Source organism: Podarcis gaigeae (assembly GCF_964106915.1).
Source record: "Podarcis gaigeae genome assembly, chromosome: 7".
Taxonomy (NCBI): Eukaryota; Metazoa; Chordata; class Lepidosauria; order Squamata; family Lacertidae; genus Podarcis; species Podarcis gaigeae.
Genome location: NC_139683.1, coordinates 39,728,112 through 39,754,284, shown reverse-complemented (window position 1 = coordinate 39,754,284; position 26,173 = coordinate 39,728,112). Strand labels below are relative to the sequence as shown.

Genomic DNA, 26,173 nt, shown 5'->3' with positions numbered 1-26,173 from the left:
TTATGATACGTTTTGGTCATTATTTCAAAAACAAATATAAACCAAAGCCTCATTTTAACTATTCTTAGAAAATTCTTTAGTCCTGAAATTATGAACTGGGAGGAGGGGGGATGAACTGTAAAACACAATCCCATGGAAAGCTGTTGGATGGTTTCTGTACAATGTGCCAAGGGGTCATGAGGTTAGAAAAGTTTTTCTCTCTTTGAGATGCATACACATGCATTTGCAAATATATGTCAAGCCTTGGTTTGTCAAACAGTAAGCCTATAATTTAGCATCCCTATTACTCATCTCATAAATTCAACCTCTAATAGTTTTGTTGCTATTTATCAATGGTCTGCTTGTTGTCATGGAACACTGGTTCAGCTGTCAAGGTTATTGGTGAATCAGAGTCATAAAATGGATGGATATTTTTTTATGAATCAAGAGTGAATATAACTCATTCTCACAATTTCTGATATGAGCAGACTTCTAATGAAATAGTGGTACAAGTCAACTTTTTGGACACGGGAGACATTTTTGCTAGGCAATGAAATGAACCCCAAGGAGGTTAAAAATTAAAACCAGTGACTTGAAGACGCCAAGATGTTTGGCACCCATAGCTTTTTTGTGTGAAAATACTCCCTGGTACAGGGTACCAGCACTTCTTCTTTGCTGCACTTTTCTCAATATACGAGTACTGGCACCTCATCTTTTTATCATCTTAAATAAAGCACTGGTTGTACCCACACATGAATCCTCACAATGGAGTGGGACACGTCTTTCTCTAGTGCCAGCCTAATTTTTTAGGTGAGATATAATTACACTGAAATCTTTTTGAGTCACCAGTGAATAGAGTTTGACCTGAATAGAATTTGCTTGGATATAAAAGTACTTAAGCTAAGAGTGGGTGTAGATATAGGCTAAATTAGATACAGGGAGCTTTAATATGTCACCAAACCATGTAGGCTATTCAGGAGCAACTAGTGCGGAGGTACAAGGTGAAGTCAGGCCAATTCAGGCAGAAGCACCAGATTCTCTCTGCTGGTGTGTCCAAGATGTTCTTCCTCAGTGCTGCCCTGCTCCATCACCAGCCAAGTATGTGGCAGTGATACTGATGCCAGGTGGTCAAATCTGTGGTGCCATCCCCACTACCCATTGCTCTTGAGCCTAATACACTGAATGCATATAAAGTTATGCAGGCAAAGTTATCAGACTGGTAGTCTGATGAGTATACCGTGGGTTGGGTTGACAAACAATTCTTGGGATGTCGTCAAAGAAAAGACCAGCACCAAATTTATAATGTTACCCATATGCAAGCACTAATATGTATTGATTGGCTACTTAGCCAATGGTTCAGTACTTGGAAATCTCAGGCCTGAAAGCCTCCAGGACTCTTTATCAGTCCCTCATCATTCTTGCTAGGTCAGTCAACTAATCAGCCTCAGGGTACTACTACTATGTTTAATGCTAGTATTTATGTTTTATCTTTTAATATAGACATTCATCCATTTACTATCCCCAGCAACATAGAACTAGTTCCTCTTCAAGGCTTGCACCTATTACTTTAGCTTATGTTGTCCACTGAGTACCCCCCACCCCTGCAATAGAGGTAGTGGTTTGGCCAGTTATGGTACAATAGGGCTATACAACATGATTTGGAGGAGGGGTAGTCAAGATGGAAGAAAGGCTACTACTCAGCAAGAATAATGCTCTCGCCATCCCAACTGAAGTCCTGAGGAGGAGTTTAGCTTAATCTACTCTTGTATGACGTCAGGGCAAGCACGCTGACCAAACAGAGATGAAAGGAGTATATATAAAGCGTTGGATGGCAATGAAGATAAAAGAGGGAAATCAGGATTGATTAAGACTAATTTTAGGGCAAAATAGCAGTATGAAGGTTATTAAAGTGTGCAAACATACAAATGAAAGGCTTGGCGAAGAAGAAAGTGAGATGGTGCTGATGGTGCTAGGACAAGGGGTATACATAATAACTCAGAAGAAAATATGTTGTGATGTAATTGGAATCAGGCTGGAATTTCAATATCAAAGGGGCAGCTTCTTTTAAAATAAAATAAAATAAATAACATAGGAAGCAGGGGAGGTGGTATAGCCTTGTTGGGAAAAGAGAATTTATTAGTCCTTCTAAGAGGAGGCTGGGGAGGAATGGGTAATGCTGTTGAGTCATTATGCTTTGAGGCTGGAGATGTTTCAGACAGTAAACTAATGTTATAGGCCACCTGACCAAAAGGAACGATTCGACTGTGAAATGACTGAGGAAATAAAAAGAAGCATGTAAAAAGGCCAGAATGATAGGAAGTTGGTAATAACCCAGGAGAAGGCATGCAGCTATAATGAAATCTATGCGTGCCTTGAGTTCATTGTGAAACATGGTGGGGGGATGAAACCTCTTTGGACAAACAACAAATGCACACTATTTGCTAAGAAGCCTTAGGCTGCAATCCTAACCCCACTTACCTGAGAGTAAGTTTCATTGAATTCAATAGGGCACGTCTACCACAACATTCTAAAGACTGCACTGAAAACAAGGTGCTATAGGAACTGGGTCACTGCTTTTTAAAACAAGCCTGCCATTTTTTAAAAAAAGTCGACTGAAAAGTTATAATATACCACGAGAACTATTGAGATTGGAGCATTTATCCTTCTTGAAGGCCCGGGGCTAGTAATTTCTTGGGTGTTGGGGGGCAATGAGATTATTTTGGACAAGGCAATGGTATTTACTAGTTTATTGTTCCAGGTTTTTTGGTGTTTGGCATTTTACTATGAAAATAGCTCAAGAACATTCATTAAATTTTTAAATAAAATGTCTGGAACCTATTTTTACAATCTGGTGATAATTCTGTACTAATGAGGTGCTGCTTATTTTATTACAACAAAAAAACCCAAAGGCAGCACTGTACATTAAATTGCACACTGTTGTCTTGGCTGCATCAAAGTTAACTTCAAAAATATTGATTCCTTTGTTTTGCAATGCAAGTTAGTTAAAAAATGAAGTGTAGATGGGTTCAGGCATGACCCAAGACCAAGATTCAGCTCAAAAAGGATTTATTGGAACAACAAGAAGAAGAATGACAAACAGGGGCACTTGCCTGGGATATATATACCTTAAGCCAGCCCAGGCAAAACACACACACCGCCTGTGATAGGTCGCCTTAATGCTGCAATTAGCGAATCACAACACTGGCCCTATCTCAGCACAGATTGGCTGCCTGCCAGCTACTAACAGTGTTATTGGAGGGTTTTAGAATCCTCTCTGTCTTGTGTTATGCAGATGAAGCTCCAGAGCTCCAGTGGGCCTGAAGGACTCGGCCTGCATTGCATGTGTACAGCCTGGCTTTGGTCTTCAATGCCTGCATACATAAACAAATAAGATGATTTACCTATTTCATAAATTCTGTTTCACTCTCTATTTGCACTGAACTAAGACTACATTTATCCAGATTTCCCAATTACTTGGTTGGTCTAGGTACTATATATGTGTGGGCATGTGCAAAGCCTTAACAAACCATGACCATATTTTTAAATAAAAACTTCTGGTCCTAGGGTGAGGCCTCAGAGGTACAGACCTCTGAATCTCTGGAAAGAGTCCAGAAGGTGGAACTGTGGTCATTTATTTATGAATGGATGGCAACCATAGTTGGAATGGATGGTGACCTACCATTGCAGTAAACCTATGTTCAGTGATACTGAACACAGAACTTCCCCACTTGGAGTTTAATCGTGACCCAACCAACATCCCATGTACAAACTAACACCCAAAGTGCTCAGAGGATCCCACCACCTCTTACACAATCATATTTGCTCATGGTAGTGGTACACCATCAGTGCTGGCAAGTGGCTGCCATGTCATGTGTGCCTTAACCTGCATGTCAGATAATCCTGCAGATCTGAACTCCTATCTACTAGTAGTAACAGAAAAGGGTGTCATCAAATTCTCACTTTACTAGATAAGGCTATTAGAATTACTAGATGTTATCAAAACTGTATCCCTGGCTTTTAGATATAGCTAATTAAGGAAAGATTTAAAAGATGGACAAGAAAGAAACAAGGGAGGATCCCAAAAGGCTGCGGGCCTATAAAGTTTATTACAGTAATGGTTTAAATTTATAACTGGTTTAATTAATGATGATATGAATGGTTGACGTACAGGATATAGTAATAAGGACAGGTGAATTTTAGCATAAATCCTTTATTAACATCATGAATGGCATGCAATGTAGAGTAGCCTCATTATACCAGTGCTCTGTACTGACATAACTTCAGGGTAAAATACCAAAGTATGTAATTTACCACACTGTTTACTGCTTTAAAATGCCCCCTGTGACAACTCCAAGAATGTGAAAAGCCATTGTGTTGCAGGTCGAAACCCCGAGACCACCCCCTGGTTGATGAATAAGACACAAGGACACGGATATTAGGTTAATGTTATTGGGCAAATTTAGGCTACAACTTTATTGGCTACAGAATGTGAGCAGTATTGGCTTAGGCATTGGAATTGACCAGACTATATCTGACTCCTGCCTGTCACACAGGGAGTCCAGTAAGGGTCAACCACGTGTAGGAGGAGCCCCGTTGATGCAAACCAAAACAAGCTCCCCCTGGGTTCCCGACGGGGTCGTGGCATGGCCCTAGCCCTGCCCCGGGCTTTGGACCAGATCCAAACCCCCGGATTCCTTTAATGGAATACAGTACCCTTAAACTTGGAGGGGCAGGTGATGGCCACACCTCCCCTCCCCCATCATAAGATCAACCAATGCCGCAGCAGAAAGCTGAGAAAAGAGTCTGCAGAGTGAAGCCAAGGAACTGTGTGAAGAGATCGAGGAAGCGAGCCAAGAGGAAGCTCTCCGGCTCACGCCTCAGTTTAAATGGGGCCTGGCCGCACCCCTCCCAGCCAGCAGATTGGCTGGCTGGCGAATGACGTGGCTGGGAACCTCCAGGTGACGCAGGACTTTGTTCCTCATCCCTGTACGGGAGTGGGTGGCCACGTGGTACACCACAACAACTGCCCACTCGGAGGTGGAGCAGATTTGCCAAACTGTAATAACCAGTTCAGAATGTGACATTGTCCAGCTTGTAATGTTCACCTGCGGGGGGGGGGCGGCGGCTATGTTTCAAGATTCCTTGTGCTTTGAGGGCTGAAGACTGAATTCCTCCAGTGAGACCATACAGGCTGAGGGACACCCCATCATTTCCCCATTGATTATCATGAGTGTGAAATGGAACTGGGTTTTTTTTGGGGGGGGCACCTCCAAATCAAGCTAGGAAAGTTCACTCAATGCTACTTTGGGGTACTTGTCTGATCTCATAGCCACATTCAACACATCAGCTGCCCACACAGTTGGCACCATTGCTGGAATGCTTTGGCAGCGATAACTGCCTCCTCCCAATTCACCTCTCACTAGAGATGGGGGATAAATTTGATTCAGTTGACATTTAAAGGCGAACCTACCAAATTAGCATTTTCCAAAGAATACATAAACACAGCCATCCTTGAAATTTGCAGTTCTGTGAACTATGCAATGCTGTTCCACAGTCAAACAATGTGTACAAAAATTCATATACTGGGGTAAAGTGTCCATAAAATTGCACTTATTAGGGAAAACAGCATACCAAAAAACGCATTAGTATAGGGAAATTGCTTTTACAAAAATGTGTATATTAGACAAAAATATATTTAGGAGAAATTCATAGTAAACAACACTCGTGAATTTGTATGAGGACTTTTTTTAAAAAGCAAACTGATGTGGAAATGTAGAGAACTGAGATTAAGATTATAAAAATAATAGAGAGAAATAAAAATTGACAGATCCACTCATCTCCACCTCCCACTTCTCAGGTGGCGAATGGGGTTTGGTATTTCATGTCACCAGTTGCTTGGCCCAAATAGGTGGCATTCAGAATAAGCGCTTGTCTTTCCCTGAACCACAGCAACATGATCCATTGGTGAAACCTCCAAAATTAGGCAAGTATCTTGGCTCAGCTCTTGCCAGTGCCTGCTTAAACCATTTTCCTTTAGGCAAGCCTATCAAGATATGTAGGTGTTGATGTGTCTGAATATTTTTACTATTGATTTCAATAATTTTAAAATGTTTTTAATTGTTATTGATAATTTAAATATTTCTTGTAAACTGCTTAGAGGTTTTATTACAATCAAGTGGTAAAGAAATAAATAATAAAATCATGCACCCATTTCCTAAAACCACCACCTGAGGGGAAGGAGTTCAGTTTTTGTTTCTACCTAACATGCTAATTTTGTATGTACAGAACATTCCCACCCCCCATAGGGAATTTTGAATCATTTAATCCTCCCCAACTCCCTGCAATCTGAAGTGGTAGAGTTTGGAAAAATATATATCACTCGATTCCACTGAATGGGCAAGCTGGCCTTCTCTCATAACCATGATGGTCCCTCGCATATTAATATGATATAATGCAGATTAATGAAGAATGATACCAGCACGTATTTAATCCCCTGTGCTATGAACCCAGGCACCAGTTGTCTCAGATAAAATATTCCCCCGAAGGGTGATCTATGCCCTAAAGTCTATGGAGTATGGCCAGATGTTCATTCTACTGCTGCAAGACTATTGGCATCCTTCGTCATGACTGATAGTGCTGTTGGCCTGCTGCCTCACTCCTTCTATTTAGTTGATTGTAGAAAGGGTGATAGGCAGCTGCTGCTCTTCACCATGGGATCAGCATTGTGGGCCTTCATAGGCTTCAATCCTGTCATTACTCACTTGCCATGAATACGTTCATCATTATCATAATACCCTTGTAGAAAGGTGGCTCTACACAAAACACGAATATCCTTACCACAAATAGTATAAGCAAACATTTGAAACAACTTAGTTATTGATAAGAAACCTCTGCAAGGTTTAGCCAATACACTCTGAAATGATGAAATCCTGGTGAGATCTTCACACTTTTCATGCCCTGCATAGGCATTCATTCCTCTCCTATTTCATGAGGGGAGAACCTGGACACTCATGCTAGTTCCACTGCCTTCCAACACATTCCTGTTACTTGGTCCCACCACTGTCCACTCATTGGGGGCTCTGATCACAGAGGGAGTCTCCTTGGTAGAACAGGCTTGCTGCCTACTTTGATTTGCAGCAGTGGGGTGGGGTAGGGTGGTACTGGTGGCATTCTGGTGCTCCCACCACCCTGACCTTTCTCCACATTATCCTGGTTTACGGTGGTAATGCTGCTGTAAGTAGGCCAGGTCTGTGGCACTACTCCTTCCCCTCCTACTCCCCCCCCCCACTGGAGATATTTCTCCCCACTAACTTCTGCTGGGCATCTTTAATAATAAAATAACAATAATCAGAAAGAATTTAAAGTGGCAGCCACCAGAAGAGGAGTAGTCCAGCCCATCTAGTTAACAGAACTGGAGTGTGTGTACAGTTTAATGCTCAGCTGCCTACTTACAAAACTGCCTACTTACAATAAGAGAGGACAGGTCAAGAAAACATGAGAGGTCAACTTCAAACCCAGCTCAAGACATACATTGAAACTATCTGGGCTAGAACTTGAAGGTTAAATAAATTCCTTCTCCCCCAGCCAGTGCTACCTAAAGCAGAGGCAGAGTTAGGGCAGCACAACCAATTTCCACACACAGAGTACAGGGGTCAAGGGAGAGCCTGCATGCCTCCTTCTCAAGGTCTTGTAAGCGCTTGCCCAGCTTTGGCAATCTGGAAGGCCACAGATTGACCAATCTGGACCTCTGTGAAGTTTTCCTCATACAAGAACCTCTTGATAGGTTACAATATTTTTCTGGTGAACCTTAGAAAGCCTAGAGGCACTTAAAAACAACAACAACTTGAATTACTGTGAACACACCATCTGTCCTGGCTATGTTTGTAAGAGATGCAATAAATGTGGGATATAACAGCACTTCTTGTGACAAAGCTGAAGCTTCGTGAATCTTACCTGAGCTCCTGTGCTATCGAATCCACGTGTGCTGTTGGTAAAAGAAGGGAAGACTGCATCAGTTTACATTTAAACTTCTGTGCACCTGCCAATTTCTGATGAGAGATGAGAACCTGGGAGAACACAGGTGACTCTTTATTTCTCCCTAACCACAGGATTATTGCTGCTCATGGCAACTGCTAAAGTTGATGTTCAATTCCCATGGTTACTTATCTGTTAAAAAACAAAAACCCAAAACAACTCAGCACACAAGGAAGATGATCTTCAGCAGGAAAAAAAAAGCCACTGTACCTTTCCTTCTTCTTTTTTAATTGGATGTGCAGTGAGAACATTTTCTTTTCCTAAGTGATAATTTGATTTGGGAATGAGGAAAGCTGGTGTTTACAAATACCTGCCCACACAAGGCTATGCAGCATACTGAAAGAGCCAACAGGTGGTTCTAAAGATTACTCATGTTGCACTTCTGGGGAAATCCTGTTGCTCTATTAAGCCTGTGTGTGCAAGAGAGAGGCATTTTAAGCCCTAAATATGTTTAACTAGCTTGCTAAATGAGAGAGATCACCTTTTAAATGTTTAAAGAAAGTATGGCAGTGCATTAACTCTGATTAGAAACTGCTAAATGAAACCCAGCCAGTTAGTCAGTAGCTCCCTGCAGACTTGATCTAATGGAGGCTCACTACAATGTTCAGATATGCAGCAGTAACTTCATTATGCTGTTGCAATTACTCACTTCATTTGGGGATTGATCCTGATCTCACTGAACTATATAGAAATGCTGCCAGGGGAAGGCAAGGTGGGCTCTTAAAATAATGTCTATCTATCTTTCTATCTATATCTTGCCCTCACCATTTCGGGCTTTTGTTATTGAAAGGCCCATGGAAGTTTTTTTTTTAATTTTTTTTATGACAGTGAAGGGAGATTGGGTGATTTAAATCCCTTATTCCCTTGCAGTTGAATATATACAACATCTGAATGCTTTTGGCTGGTGGCAGGAGGAGTAATAGGAGTAAAAGCAACAGATTCAATAATCTCTGAAAAACAGCCATCTGCAAAGCAGCTCTGTGCTAAAACAAATTTTGAACAGTTATGTATTTCAGGAGGAAAGTTTTTGATCCTTCAGGGCGTGTCAAAATCTTGGCTCACCTTTAACTATGATACATTTATTTTGAAACATCTCAGAGATAGATTATTTCAGTTTTGTAATTTAGGAAGATAGCAAGCTATACACTGAATCAGACCACTGGCACATCTAACTCACTATTGTCTATGCTGGAAGCTGCTCCCCAGGGTATCAGACAGAAGTCTTTCCCAGAAACACCTGGAGATCCAGGGACTGATCCTGGGACCTTCTGTTTGCAAAGCATCTGCTCTACCACTGAACTGCAGTTCTTTCCCTATTTGAATAAAGACTTCCAGCTATCCTTTGGTGCAGTGATTAATCAGCCAATAATTTTTTTAAAAAAAATAGAATTGCTGAATACATTGTATTAGCCACAGAAAAATAGCCCAAATTAAGGATCCCATCACTATAACCATCTGCAAGCCACTTTGCTATAAGCAGCTTCTGTGTATCTTGGGTAACATTTAAATGACCCAATCTTGTGAGCAGAATTACAGCTTCCAGCCATGGAGTTGGCACCCCACTAGGTGTGGGGTGCTGAGACCCACATGATCAGCTCCCTCCCAGCAGTATGGGTACAATGTGGACACCTCAGTTCACAAGGTTGGGTCATTAAAATCTGACCCCCTCTATGTGACACCCACACATATGTAAGGTCCCACAAATGCAGTAAGGAATGTTTCCCTACACCCCTCCCCCCATTTATTTCTTTTTTACAATATCATGATTGTGATTCACAACCCAACAGTAAGCTAGAAGGAAAGCAGTATGGGCTGAGTTGCTCCAGCTATGGCATGCCTGCCTTCACTGTAGGATTTGGTATAATGGGTAATGAGAAACAAAATTTGTACATGGTAGTCAGGGCCGTATATAAATTAGTGCATCATCCACATACAGGTTGTGATCATCCCTTGTGTAAGGATTGCTGTACAGAGTGAAATGAGCACTTACTTTGTGATTATCTATTCATTACTTCCTCTGTGGCAAGTGCTTTCCATATAAGAATGTGTGAAGTAGTTCTAAACAGTCTTAAATGATCAAAGTGTTTCTCTTTGTTTGCCCAAAACGTTATGAGGAATCATGGCTAGTTGGAATGTGGGCAAATCATAGCATTTAACAGCCCATGCACCCCTTGTAGAGAAGCACAGACAACTTTACTATAGATATTGTCACCCTACTGAGATAACTTTTACCTATAGTTACCTTCGTAGGGGATAGTTTCAGCTGCCAGGGCTCCCTTGAAGCTGTTATGGTCCTGTTTTGCCTGCTCTCTGTATAACAGTGTTTGTCCCAATGGGACTTTGTCTGCCCTGACCTAACTTGGCCTGATGTGACTTGATTTGCCTATCTTGACCTAACCTTGCTTACTTGACCTCCTCTTGCCTACTGTGACCAGATTCGACTTGACCTTCCATGTGACCCTCAAGTGTCCATGGAACAAGACAACAATGGGCTGTGCATTGCAGTCTACATAGATCGCTGGTTTTAACCTCTCCTGGTCCCCCACATAACTACACAGATAACAAGGATGCCTGTGAGATCAGATCTGGCTCTGCTATCTGAGTAGCTGACTTCCCATTCTCTTCCAGCTCTGTGCTGCTCATAGGGCATTTCCGCAAGTAGTGGTTGAATCATTTTTTGCTACTATTTGCTTAGGATGTACACTTGATTTAAAAATGGACTCATCTATACTGCATTAGCAACATTCATACAGGGCATAAGTAAATAGATACTTCAAAGGCACTTTAGAGAGTCATGTGTAAAAACACCCTTAGGGCATATGTGGTTAATTAATTGCACTGGCAAATTAGACTTGTTAGCATTACATCTAGTCATTTAAGTTTAGCTACAACTTCATAAGTAAAATCTGCCTCAACTGGAGGTAAAATATCTCTATTTTATTTTACATATGCCCATTTCCCACTCACAATCAAGGGTCACAAAAAGCATTACCAATTATAATAAAAAGTTATTTTCCTTAAGGGGTTGTATGACTAGTCAATCATGTTTTCCAGATGTTTAGATCATTAAGGGGCCTTTTAATCTCAATATTACATTGCCATCTGTTCTTTACCCAATGAGAGAAAAACCGAAAGTTTAACTTTTTTATCGTACATTTGAACAGATAAATACAAAAACATTAGGGATATTGCAGTGTTTGGGGATGGAAGCAGATCCAACTTTATATTGCTAAGGTTTTTTTGTTTTTGTTTTTCAACTTGCCAATAGCAGATTTGATTCAACAAGAAGCAGACAAAACAGTAAAATGTATTCCCATGGTTTACCACAGTTTACATATAATTGGAAGAGGACGATTCTCGTTTGGGAGACAATACCTATTAAAATCACCGTCTGCATGTTCAAGGCCATTCTGCATCAACCTATCCAACAGCATTAGTTGGATTTTTAGATTATCTCTGTGAAATGATTGTACATTTGTGAGATTTTCTTTCCACCTCCACTCTCCCACACATCTAAATAACATTTCACTTCCTAATCTCTGCAGTTTGTGTCCTGGCTTGATTTAAAATGAGCCCTCAGGAAGGTGTAGACTCGCTGATGACACATTTGGGACCATGTGCAGAAATTTACATTTCATGGTGTGATGGGCACAGGGTCGTAGAAGGGGTCTTCTAACTCACCCTTGGTTCCTCTTGAACGTGTGCGTAGCTTTTTATCTTCACCATCTGCATCCATCTGTAACAGTAACAGAAAGTCTATTCACCATTGGAGGCGGTGGTGGGAGAATCGTTAACATGTCTTTACAAAGTTTCCATAGGCCAAGAACTTATTAATCTTGTCACTCAGAAAAAATGCCATCTGTGAATAACTTTTAAGCATAGTTCAGAAGATATTTGTAATGGAAAAATATTTAATTAAGCAAATGCTAATTATTCCTTTTGGGCGAGTGCCAATGTCTGCAAACGATCAAGATTTATGTTCTGATCTCAATGAGGTTAAATAACTGCTGAGGATAGGATCATGAGAACATATGAAGAGCCCTGCTGGATCAGAGTAAAGATCCACTAATTCAGCATCCTCTTTCTCACATGCTTGTGTTGATGCCCTGTGGCAACTGATATTTGGTTGCATACTTCCCTGGAAGATGAAGGCTCCAATTAGTTATCAAAGCCAGTGAGAAATTTGTCAGTCTAAGAATTTGTCAATCGCCTTTTAAAGCCACACAAGCACCACACTGAATAACACTGAATTCAATATATTAATTCTTAGGCATGGGCTCCACAGAGAAGTCTGTCCTTAATCTACTGCCATTCATATTCAGTAACAATAAATACTAGTGTTATGAAAGATGGAGGGGGAATCTCTTTGTTCACTTCCTACATATTGCATATGTATACAAATTGTATGCATCTATCATGTTTCCTCTGGGACGCAGGTGGCGCTGTGGGTTAAAGCCTCAGCGCCTAGGACTTGCCGATCGAAAGGTCGGCGGTTCGATCCCTGCGGCGGAGTGCTCTCCCGCTGCTCGGTCCTAGCGCCTGCCAACCTAGCAGTTCGAAAGCACCTCCGGGTGCAAGTAGATAAATAGGGACCGCTTACCAGCGGGAAGGTAAACGGCGTTTCCGTGTGCGGCTCTGACTTGCCAGAGCAGCGATGTCATGCTGGCCACGTGACCCGGAAGTGTCTCCGGACAGCGCTGGCCCCTGGCCTCTTGAGTGAGATGGGCGCACAACCCCAGAGTCTGTCAAGACTGGCCCGTACGGGCAGGGGTACCTTTACCTTTACCTATCATGTTTCCTCACTCATCTTCCTTCACAACTAAAAAAATCCAAATGCTTTAGCCTAGCCTCCTATGGAAGATCATTTTTATTTCAGTTGCCATGGGGTCATACTAGTAATAAAACTGGATTTGGAACATCACCACATTGGTTCAATGGGAGCGCCATGTGCTAGCAAGCTAGGAATGGCATTACTAGAAATGCAGCATGTTTTTTTCATGGTCTATGCACAAGGTTCTAACAAAGCATGGAATCTGGTGGAGACACAGCATGAAGTTGGTCAGTGAAGCTATATATAACTCATTGATGTAACTTCAAAGAGTCATTTTAGCCACCACTTAGGATGGATGAATCTCTCCATTTTGGTTTTTCTGTTTCTCATTTTTCTCATCATAATCTAGTTATCAACTATTCCACATCTCTCTGTGTGTGTGTGTGTGTGTGTTCCCATTTCAGCATTTTAGTGAAAATTTCTCCAGATTCACACATTTTTGCAAGAATTCCCCCCCAAATATAATGCAATTTTATCTATTATTTTCACTAATACATATGTTATTAGACTCCCCCCAATAGACACATATGCACATATTTGGCTACATATTATTTGGGTAGAGAACTGCATCACAAAATTCAGAAAAGTGTGAATTTTGAAGGCTAGATACTTTTTGTATCCAATTTTGTTGCATGAAGTGCAAATAGGGAGTTTTCCATTAAAATGTATGCGAAACATCTTGAGAACATCCCATATGCAGGCTAAAGTAAAGTCCCCACAATCCAGAGCAGCTGGCTTCCAGAAATGCCCTTTGCCTCCAAAGGTGCCTCAGAGTGTTCAGCTATTACCTAACTTAACTCTAAGCTTTCCCACACCTTTCTGCCAACTATGTGACTAATGCAACCATGTGACCAAATAAACCCCTAAATACCACCACCTCCAAATCCAGTACAGAGTAGGTGAAAAAAACAACCAACAGCACTGCTTGAACAATGTACAGTCAGGTTAAAAAAAATCCTAGGACTCAGCTACATTTGTAAAGATAAAGTGCTTTATATGCATGATATACAGTCATACCTTGGGTTAAATATGCTTCAGGTTGAGCGCTTTCAAAATGACATCACGTGCATGCACGGAAGCGGCGAATTGCAACCCGTGCACGTGCAGGCATGCAGGTGCGGGTTACATTCGCTTCAGGATGCGAACGGGGAGCCGGAACGGATCCCATTCGTATCCAGAGGTACCACTGTATATAACACTGTGACACCAGATGGCGCTGTGGAGTCCCATCTTTTGCCAATGGGATTTCCCTCCATGAAGTTTACAACGCCTTTAACTGAATTGCTTTTGTGATGTGTCTAGATCCAGCCCTGGGCAGCCCTGAAACAGAGAGTAGGCTGGTTGGATGCAAGAAAACAGCCATAATTTTATTGCATTATGGTAAAATATTAATAAAAATTAATAATAATAATAATAATAATAATAATAATAATAATAATAATAATAATTAATAATAATAATTATTTATTTCTACCCCACCCATCTCGCTGGGTTTCCCCAGCCACTCTGAGTGGCTTCCAACAAAAGATTAAAAATACATTAAAACATCACTCATTAAAAATTTCCCTAAACAGGGCTGCCTTCAGGTGTCTTCTAAATGCCATATAGTTATTTATTTCTTTGACATCTGATGGGAGAGTGTTCCACAGGGTGGGCGCCACTACCGAGAAGGCCCTCTGCCTGGTTCCTTGTAACTTATTGTAGTGAGGGAACCGCTGGAAGGCCCTCGGAGCTGGACCTCAGTGTCCGGATTAAAAAAGAAAAGAAAACAGCCAAATAGGATCTTAGGGGACATAGTCATGGAATAGAAAGTCTGTGACCACACGCTAGATACCAGTGTCAATGTGCGTGCATTTGCAGACAGAGCAGCTTGGTCCCCTCTCCCACATCCTGGGCTGGCCACAACAATGCTCCCAGATGCCAGACTACTGCTCAACTCATTAGTATTGGGTTCATGTTGAGCAGTAGTCTGGCAGGAATAGAATTGGCTACTCTAGATTAATCTTTTGTTCTAAAAATCCAACAGAAGACCAAAGAGCCACAAACAGCTATTTTGCTCTAGATCATAACACAGTTACACAGCCCACTAAGGGATATTTCACATTGTGGAATGCCCTCCCATCATATGTCAAGGAGATAAGGAACTACACAACTTTCAGAAGGCATCTGAAGGCAGCCCTATATCAGGAAGTTTTTAATATTTGACCTTTTATTATGTTTTCGTATCTGCTGGAAGCTGCCCAGAATAGCTTGGGCAACCCAGCCAAATTGGCAGAGTACTACTACTACTACTACTATTGTGGTGGCATCACTACCTCTGATTGTTGTGAAGGAGTCTGGGTTTTGGAAATGAAAAAGTTGGGGCAGAAAGATAATTGAAAGTTCTTCAATGATCAAGAGCTAAATATACCAGCTAGATCCTTAGTCTGTCAAGTGGCCGAGCTAATGGACTGGAATGGCTGGTGTATGCTTTTCTCAAAAACCCAGGAAGCAGCTGGATCCTCCTTGAGAGTTCCTAAGGGGAAAGGTGACACCTCTCTCCCTGCTTCAGCCAAGGATGATGTAATCTCAATCTCTGTGTGAAGAAAAGAAGCATGTTTTCCTACATTTATATCCTGCCAAGGGAGCCAAGGAAGTATACATTTGGTTCCCAGGCACTGACCAGATCCAGGTCTACCTTATGTCAGCAAGCTGGTGTCCTCATGTGCCTTAAGACAAACTGAAACAGGTGGAGAGATAGTTTTGAGCACTAGAAAGAACTCGGGGGAGGCTGCCTCCCTGGGGATTTGATGTGGAACAATGGATTTCTTCTTTGGAGGATTGCTATGCTTTTTGTTTCCACTCAGCTAGTATATTTGCAATAAACTCAATATTTCTACAATTCTACAACGTGTTTTTCAGTGATCTCACCAAACCAAAGTGAGTAGTTTCACTGTAACTTCTCCCTACAATCTTATATGGAAGGTGCACAACAATATTATGAAGTAGCTACACATGGAACATGTGCAAAGGAGGGTAACCAAGATGATAATGAGTCTGGAAACCAAGCCTTATGAGAAACAGTTGAGGGAGTTGGGTATGTTTAGCCTGGAAAAGAGGAGACTGAGAGGAGATACGATAGCCATCTTCAAATATCTAAAGGGCTGTTACATGGAAGATGGAATGAGCTTGTTTTCTCCTGTCCTGGGGGGTAGGATTCGAACCAATGCCTTCAAGTTACAAGAAAGATTCTGACTAAACATCAGGAAAAACTTTCAGACAGTAAGAGGTGTTCAACAGTGGAACAGAAGGTGGTGGAATCTCCATTTGATGATGATGATGATGATGATAACAACAACAACAACAACAACAACAACTTTTATTTGTATCCCACCCTTCTTGGCTGAAACTGGGCTCAGGGTGGCTTGAGGTTTTTAAACAGATATTGGGTTCTTTAGTTGAGATTCCTGCATTGCAGGACTAGATGGCCCTCAGGATCCCTTCCAACTCTACAGTTCTAAGATTCGTGGTGTAGTGGTTAAGAGCAGTGGACTCGTAATCTGGTGAACCGGGTTTGATTCCTGCTCCTCCACATGCAGCTGCTGGGTGACCTTGGGCTAGTCACACTTCTTTGAAGTCTCTCAGCCCCACTCACCTCACAGAGTGTTTGTTGTGGGGGAGGAAGGGAAAGGAGATTGTTAGCTGCTTTGAGACTCCTTTGGGTAGTGATAAAGCAGGATATCAAATCCAAACACTTCTTCTCTTCTAATGTTGCTATATATATAGTGGTAGCATATGATAACATGAACAACCAATGAAGTACTGTGTCCAAATGTTTCTTTCCATGACATTAGCATGACTGTATTCCAGTAAGGTCAACCAACATTTGGGCCTGCTCAGTGTGGTGGGTGGTCACTGGATATACAGATTATATGAGAATTGGAAAGTCTGCTAGAGGAGGAGAAGTTTGGTTTTCAACTTGGTGTTGAACTGGATATCCAGGTGGAAATAACAGCTAGGGAGTTGGAGATGCAGGAGTGTCTATTGGAGGCAAAGTTCTGGGTTAAAGAGTAAGTTCAGATGTCATCAGCATATTCATGGGACTGTGGATCAGGAAGAGATAGTGTGTGCAGAAAAAGAAGTAGAACCCAGGAATGGGTCTGTGAGGGATCCCAAAGGAACAAGTCCCTCTGATACATGAACCCAATACTAATGAGTTGAGCAGTAGTCTGGTAAAATAAGGCCGTACTATTTATTTATTTTTTAAAAATCTGATTCTAGGCATATGATGAAACAACTGCACAATGACCTCACAATTTGTTCAGAAGACAAAACCTCTGAGAACCTTTTAGTGATCACAGGGATCCAGACTGAAGCTGCTCCTACATTGGGTCTCTTCTATGTCACTGCAATAATGTGTAGCACGATTCATCGCGTGGTTTCACATTGCATGGATGTGCCATATGGCGAGGGTGATGTGTACAGTAGGCCTCAAATTTCAATCACTCACCTCATCATCTAAAAACAGTTGGGTAAACGATAATCTCTGCAAATGCAAATTTATCTAAATTATACTGTTAGCATGTGCACCAGTTTTTCACATTTACCCAGCAGCTTCTCTGCATCCTTTCTATTTGCGTAGAAAAGCAGTGGCTGTCTGAAGTGCAAACGGGGCTTCTAAGTATCTGCTGAACATGGATATGGATGGAGTTTGCTCATGACATTTGTTCCCTGTTTACCAAACTGGTTTTTGTTTAGTGAATGTATTTTCCTCCATCATATACAGTAGGATACAACTACATAATGTTGAGATTTATGGTTAAAGTCCGCATGAAACAAGGGGATACATTCCTCTTCAAGATTGTGAGGAAGAATAAAGGGGGCCGAGTTAACTAGCTGAAGATGAAACAACATTTGTGTGCCTCTCTATTTTCCCCCTGCTAATTATTACTGAGGGCTACATGAGACACAGAACATATGGTACATGACATATGACCCAAATAGCTCTTTACAGGAATAAACAAGCAGTCAAATGCTTGAACAGATTTTTGAAAATGTTATGCAAATACTTGAATAACTCTGTTGCTGCTGTGTTTGTCTCATGCAACCAGAAACTAGAAATATACTATACTATATTTGCAATTTCCAGAAACTGAATGTCATATTTTCATCTGCTTGATTTATAGCTAGTGGTTCGCAACACAGCGATTAAAAATAAGGTGTCTGTTTGATCAGAAATGAAAACTTGCCCATGGCTGCTTGCTGCCATTCAAGCCTAATACAGGGTTGGTTGCAATGTGACTGCAATGGTAATGGGGAAACGTAGCTCTGTTCTCTGATGCTGAGTAGTGATTGAAGGCACTGACCTGCCATAGACTTATAATAGGGGAGCAGGTGTGGCAATGATGGACTTTAATTTCCTTTAATAAACCTTTTATGTGCCACACTTTTACTGCCATTCTATGCTCTCCAAGGTCCTGCACATAATAGGTTCATTACTTTTGATTACTATAGTCTATTGAGACAAACAACTCCAGAACACACTATATATTATGTTCAGTTAAACCAATACAGACTATTTATCCAATGTGCATTATTTCACCTGCAACTCTGCTGACAAAATTAACAGCCGCTCCTGTAAGCTAAAACTGTTTAAAACCACTGGTACTTCTTTGTCATCATTTCATAATAAATACCGCACCAATCACTACATTTCTCTTTTAACTGTGTAACAAAAAAGGGGGGCTGCCTCTTTTTAAGCAGCAGTTACTTGGGGTTTTATTTTGTCATGAATATTTAAAAACCACACAATGGATGAAAATCAGCAGCCAAATCAATATAGGTGATTCTTTCTATTGATTTTCTTTCTTTAGGAAAATCATTTGAATTTATGACAGATGTTTAAACAGATTAAGATTAAACTGGCTAAGGCCTGTTTAGTATGATGAGCATAGCACTGTAAACCCATCATCATGGGCTGAGGGCGTCTGTTGCATATAAAACAGTCCACTCACACACAACTAAAAAAAAGAGGGGGGAGCTTTATTTCTCAGGAAACTGGGTGTAATCCACATAGTACAACAACTGTGCAGTTTTCATTCATTTAAGTGGGTCTTTTGCAGGGCTGTCAAATGAACTTGAGGGATTATTCCTACTGCCTTTGATAGAGACTGGTGCAATCTTATACTTGGTCTCCTCAGAAATTAGTCCCCTGGAGTTCAATGGGACTTACTTCCAGGGAAATGTCTACAGTTCTGAAGCCTAAATTTCCTTCATATGACTTAACTTCAGTTACCTTACATTACCATACACCTTCCTAAAAAGGAAGTTGTTGTGAAATAAGCCACTCTTCCAGGTAGGGCGGTTAGAATGTGGGTGGCACAACAACTTTTCATCATCAACTCTGGGAAGAATCTTTTATTTTTATGTTCAAAGGATATATCATTTTGCATTTAATTCAAGGCAGACTGGTTTACGTTAGTAGCAATAAATATGGCATAGCTAGATGTCATCATGACCCAACAGCCCAATGCTCTGCTATATCCAGCATCCTCTCGCAATCCATGACAATTAATAGATAACTATTTCGTCCCATCGCTTTAATTCTTAATTCTACATATTTGCAGAACATGTACTACTAGTACATAGAAAAGAATCAACTTACCATGACTCTTTGGGTGAACTTTATGTAGTACTGAAATTATTGGAAATAAAGAGTAGTCAGCCTCTCACAATATGCTTATGTTGCTACAGGATATTTTCCCAAATAAGGCCCATGTTTAATGGGAAGTTTCATTATTTGTACCTAATTTATGCTGCAGTGCCTGGACCATTTGTTGCGGCCTCAGTGGGACTACTATGGAACTTCAGTGAGGTGGGCATCCCTTAAATAGCATGGACAGGAGAACACAATCATGCATGTGTTCAGTCAACATATGGGAGGGTCAATGAGACAACCATCTCCTCTTTGCAGACCTCCTTTATTATTCCAGTTTAAACCAGGCACTGTTTCTTTGCTTACTGCATCAAGGAACAGGTTTAGGCCTAGTTTTCTAGCCTAGTCATCTCCTCAAATGTACTTTTCTATATCCAGTTATGAGTTTCTTCATGCGTGTTTGTGTGTATTGTATGGAGGCAGTGAGGTGAGCTCTATCTCCAGTTTGAAGTGGTACAGTCCAAGCTGGTTTACCAGCTTAGCAAGAACTTTGAGCAAATGCTGCAGTGATGCAGCCGTCTCCATAATGGTCAAAATGCCACACTGGTAAAATGTCCAGAATCCCATCTACTATTTCTTCCACTGCTCCCTGGAGTGGTACATGGTGCCACAAAAGTGACCAGATGAATACCCTTCAAGTGTGGAGGAGAAAGTGGGATCATCCCCAATCACCAAGCCCCACATCACCAACCTGCATGCCAGCCATCCCCATATGCTCATCAAATTTAAGAAAGATTCTTGCTGCTCCGAAGTTATGCATAAGAGGAAAGTGTGGCAGAGGTGAAATAAATTCAGTAACATATGTCATGTCATGCGCACCGCAAGTTTAAAATGTTCTGTGCTAAATTCTGAATAGGAAAAACAACTCTCTCCAGTAGAAATAGAAGAATTAGAAGAAATAGAAGAAAGTAATATGTTTCACTAACATTGTGCAGAAAAAGAAGACAAAAATCCAAGCTTACATGGCTCCTCGACAGGGCCGTCTTTACCTGGGGATGAAAGGGGTGTGGGGCACTCGGGCACTGAATTCTGGAGGCACCTGGTGCCCGCTGCTGAAGCTACCTAAGCTCTTAACTATCTACCTGTTATGAAATAATAAATAATTTTGATCAAGCTAGAAAAATAAAATACATATATACAGTGGTACCTCAGGTTAAGAACTTAATTCATTCTGAAGGTCCGTTCTTAACCTGAAACTGTTCTTAACATGAGGTACTACTTTAGCTAATGGGGCCTCCTGCTGCTGCCGCGCCGCTGGAACGATTTTTGTTCTCATCCTGAAGCAAAGTTCTTAACCCGAAGTAATATTTCTGGGTTACGGGAGTCTGTAACCTTAAGCATCTGTAAGCTGAAACGTCTGTAACCCGAGGTACCACTATACCTAGGTATTACCAAAATGTATACCTACTGTTTCACTAAAGGACTTTTGACTTTGTGCGCTCATTTACCAAAGACACGTCATGCCAGCGGCGGCACTTGTCATTCACAATGGGGCGCTGGGCAGATCTTTGCACTTCGACAGCGCATATGCTAAAGACCCCACTACTCCTGGAGGAGTAGCCAAGTTAGTCTGTTGCATCAAAAACAAGGAGTCAGATTTATTGTCGCATTGTTTTTTTGCAGAAGAGCTACTTCATCAGATACATGTTGTTTTTACTTTTACAGTACAGTCTCCACCTATTACAAGAAGCTATTCTGTTCATTAGAAAAACAAACCTAAAATTTGATGAATACCACTGCAGGGAAAATTGTTTTATTTTATTGTTCAGGTTTAAGAGATATAACAGCACTAGAGTTTATATATTAATATGAATGTTAATTATTTTTATGTAGAGTTTACAACATTATTCCCAATTTCTAAGTAAAGGCTGCCATATTAAGAATACTTACTGGGATGCGTATTTTGCAAACAGACATAAAATATATATTATGATTTAATCAAGACTTCCTCTAAGTATGTGTTCACACAATGGAGCATTAGAGTTCATTTGACACTAATGATTTTCATTTTAATAAGGCCTTCAAAGAGCTTTTATATTCGCTGATGACAGGTAGTGTTTTATGACATCTTAAAATAAAAATATTATGCTTTGCCCTGAGTTTCTGGGAAGAGCCTTCATTATCATTTTGGAGTGAAATGCAAAAAGATTATGTACAGTTAAGGCCCCCCGCCCCAAAAAAGTGTGCATTGTGGCTCTCCCATTAAAAATGTTCATCTTTTCTTAATGGACAATATCAGACAGAGAGAGAAGGAGAGAAATACAAATGGATCTGCCTTGCCGACAGCAGTTTAAGCCAATATCACTGGGTAGGCACAATTTTGGTACCACTGAACTTTATACAGTAGTTCTAATAGCTTGAACCTAATATGACCTGTCTGCTTGTCTTAATTTTAGCCTACATAATCAAGGCTGCAGTTCTGTAGTATGTCCAACTGAAGTCAATGGAACTTCTGAGTAGACATGTAAACAATTGCATTGCAAAACACATAGGTATGTGCTGTGCTGGAGCTCTTGGTGGGTGATCCCAGTGTAATTTTAAAAATAAAATAAAGACAGCTATCATCTGACCTAGTTTGGATTGAAGATCATAACATAGGCATAGGAGTCCAACCCTTTGCCAAAACCACAACACCAGTCTAGATTTTTTGAGAAGCTACGGAAGGGGAAACTTGCAAGCTAAACTTTCATCAGAAGCTCCAAATGCACAACTCCTACTTAACATGCAGTATGGCCCTTGTATAACTAAGAGCCTCCACACTACATGTTGGGTTATTTTATATGTATAAAGCTAGCTACTAAAAAATCCTCTGCTTTTCCTCAGCAATGAAGTGCTTTCTTGAGTAAAGTGGCCTTCTATCACTTTCAAAATATATCCAGAAATGGTCTGCATACATATGAAGATCTATTGATGCCTTACTTCTAGATTACTCAACACTTGGGACAAAGTTCCTTCAGCATGTGCTTCTCACATAATGCCTCTGGGAGCAGGTCCCATGTTTTATATGATCATGGCAGTCTTAAGAAAAGAGTTGCTACTACCTCACAAGGTGTTGGAGCCAGATACATGGAGATAATAGTTCACGTCTTCAGTTCCTTATGTCATCCCAGCCCCCTCCTGAGTCTACAGGTACCCAGTTGCAGCCTCAGAAACCATCACCCAGAAGATGCTAGTTGTATGAGCCAACACTCAATAACTCAAAGGCCAACTACATAAAATATTAAAAGGCAATCCTAATAATGTCTTACACAGAAGTAAATTTCATTCATGTCATTGGAGCTTCGTATTGGATAAATGTGTGTGTTTATAATATTGCAATTTAAATGTGTGACTGTATTTGTGTACCTTACTCTCTTTATTTAAAAAATAATAATCACAAAAAATATCAGTGGAACGTGTTAAACTAGATCAGGATCCAGATCAGAATGATTAACCCTTTCCCATACCGTTTCCCACTGAAAATCAGCTCAATTGAAGCACCATTTGTATTCATATCATTTCCCCTTTCTTGGCAAATAACAGCTGAAGGGAGAAATGCCATGGGAGAAAAAGTTGGTTCTTATGTTGTACCATGACCATGATCAGGACTGGAGCCATCACTTTTTATAGATATTAAAAATGATATTCAAATATGATTACATATTTAGTGTGTCATCTAGCTTGGCCATCAGTCCAATGTCCCCGTTGAAAAGGTTTGGGTTTGAGCTAACATGTGGTGATGCAAACATTTTATCTGTGGTGGTTAATGCGATGGCTCATTCACCTCAGCAAAAAAGAGATGAAGAGAAAAAAATTAAAAAGAAGAGACTAAGTCTCAAACTGGTACCGCTGAAAGGATGATTTATTAGTATTTGTAAATTGATTGGAGTATTCAGATAAAAACTGTTCAGGAGCACTGCAAATCACTAATATGTGAAATATAAACATTACAATGAATTCAAAATGCTGAAGCAAATCAATAAATGACCTCATGCTTGCAAGTCACCACTTGATACTACAGCCTGTGAGTGATCAATACCTTTTTCGACTTTGAAAGAAAGTCGTAGAGCTGGGCAGTAGCTACCAAGCACAACTCATTAGATTGAAAAGAGGGTAGTTCAAAAGCTAAGTCCTAAATGTTTATTATGTGTCCAGGGCAAGATCATGTGGTGCTGGAAATGGAGAAAAGTTCTGCTGCCAGGGATCAGGTTGTAAATCGGCATAAAATTTACTGGGTTATTATGAATAACAATGGTCACTTGTATATGTATGTCTTGGTTACAAACAAGATGTCAATTCACTTGCAATTTATACAATGTAGATCAAAAGGAAATTGTTGCCTAGAGGGAAGACTGAAGCCAAATCAACAAAATTGCATATGGAATCTTTAAATCTATTTAAAATAGGATGAATATTACTGTTTGGATAGGAGCCTAAAACCAAATCAACAAAAGTGTATATGAATGCTTTTAATCCATTTAAAGTAGGAGAAATATTATACTTCAAACACACACCCCACTCTCTTAGTAGAAATCATACATTGTTATCTACAATGCAAAGGAAGTTGTTGAACAATGCAGACTATTGCTTCAAAAAAGGTTGATGACATATTTTTTTAGCACTTGCCAAGAAACAATCTTAAGTATTCTTCTCTCCCCGCCCCTCCGTCATGAATTCTTTAGTCATGTTTCATCCCCCCCCCCCCTTCAGCAGGTATAAAATGTAAAAATTGGATTGAAGGATCTTTTCAGTGATGTGTAGCTTTCTGGATTTTGATAACTTCTTTTTCAAACACAGTATTTTCCATTTCAACATTATTGCTGGTGCTTCCCCAAAACGAAAAATGAATGGTGCAAATTTGACTGCTTCAGCTGTGTTACTATCCTCCCAAACTAAAATAAATAAGTCCAAACACTAAATCTAAATCTGAAAACAGATTCAATTTGAGACTACATACCGTGTAATCCATTCTAGGACACCATGATTACTGATGGCCAAATGCTATGTATATTTTTGAAGGAGTATTTTTCAAAGAGGGTCTAATATTTGAAAATGCATAACGGCGGAATAAATGTTAGACCAGAGACAAGCTTGGATGGTTCTGTAATGAGGATGATTTATTTTGATTCTCACTTCTGATTTCGGAGTTGTCACTGCTGTTGTGTTCCTCATCCATGCAACTTTGCACAACTGGCAGTGCTGAATATAAACCAAAGCCATATGTTTATGTCCTTTTGCCAAACGATTACAGCAAATAGTTCTATTATTCCCTTAGGTAACTAATGTGTGCCAAGGATTTCTATTAGTCTGCTTTACCAAGGCATCAGAGGGTAAAGTCGCAGCTTTATGAAATGAGGGGGCAGGTGCCAGCTTTATATTTTCAGAACAAATATGTAAAAAAAAAAATTATACCACATAAAAGATTGGACAGCACAAGCTGAAACAGAATCTTAATTTTTAAAATAAATAAATAATTATCTGTAGGATTCCTTTTACAATGAAATGTGTTTTTTGAATAGCCTATGACAGAAAACCATTTAAAATATAAATAACAAACTATGTTTATGTGCAGTCAAGCACATGATGTGCACTGCAAACATTAAACATGTTAAACACATGCAAAACATGTGTGACATTGCAAACATGCAACATTTGGTGCATGTTTTGTGCTTTATTATTATTTTTAAATTCTTATAATGAAAATGGTACATATTAAAATATATTTTCAATTCTGATGAGTACATGCGGCTCTGAAAATATTGTTGCTGCTTGCTCATTTGAGAATGAGACAGCATCAGAAGCGTCGGCCTGTTGTATTGAGAAGATGCTACATGGACCTATCAAATTTTGTTAAGAGTTTAAATGAAGCCAAAGTTTGGAAGTCATAATGAGATTTCCAAATGGAACAGCAGCTCAATAAATGAAATCACATACTTTCCACTCAAAACTAAACACTAAATTCATTCTCCCACCTTTGCTTGCTTCGGAGCAAAATTATGTGCAAATTCCAAATGACCAAATCCGTCTCTCGGACCAAAATGTCTTGTTTGACTTAACAGATAATCCAAAAATTCATTCTCTGTAAGAAAGAATGCAAAATGAATGAGCAAAATCACAGACCAAGCAGGAGGAACGTGTGCTAAATTTCTATTCCCCTCCTGTCCTGTTATCAGCGTACATGTGAAGAGTCTGCCCTGTGCTTTTCAGTGGGTAAACTTCCATTACTTTGAAAAGAATTGTAAGTGCACCTATAGAAAATTCAATCCTGCTCTTAAAATAGTTTTATATTTTGAGGATCTGATGCTAACATTTGAGCACACATGGTAGATGTGAGCATTATAAATTTAAGTTATGGAGAATTAAATTGTTCTGTTTAAAACTAAGAAGGAAACTTGCTACTTAACTGACACCTACATTATATATTTGGAAATAAGATGCATAGATTTTACAAAAGAATACTTAATTTTGCATAAGAGAGCCAGAGGAGAGGAGAGGCTAGAAGAGGAACAGCTGCTGTTGGACTCAACTCCCATCAATCCCAGCTACCGGGACCAAGGATGATGGGAGCTGTAGCAAAGCAACGTCTGGAGGGCAATGGGTTGTCCACTCCTGTGCTAGAGGGTTAGACCTGAAAGACATTCTGTGATGACTCATTT

At 40.3% G+C, this 26,173-nt stretch overlaps 1 protein-coding gene across 12 annotated transcripts in view; it reads right to left on the bottom strand.

The window, feature by feature from the left end:
• Positions 1-26,173, bottom strand: part of ST18 (ST18 C2H2C-type zinc finger transcription factor) — a 185,263-nt gene that overhangs the window by 58,768 nt on the left and 100,322 nt on the right. For 7 of the 12 annotated variants that reach the window (XR_014566478.1, XM_083747590.1, XM_083747589.1 and 4 more), the window contains 3 exons: positions 25,490-25,596; positions 11,695-11,749; positions 7,933-7,963 (listed from right to left, as the gene is read on the bottom strand). Coding sequence is in view for 11 of the 12 variants with exons in the window: in XM_083747584.1 (XP_083603710.1) it covers positions 7,933-7,963; positions 11,695-11,749; positions 25,490-25,596 (193 nt within the window). In the remaining variant the exon portion in view is untranslated. The remainder of the gene's footprint in view (positions 1-7,932; positions 7,964-11,694; positions 11,750-25,489; positions 25,597-26,173) is intronic. The other 5 variants (XM_083747587.1, XM_083747586.1, XM_083747588.1 and 2 more) reach the window with 1 other exon arrangement.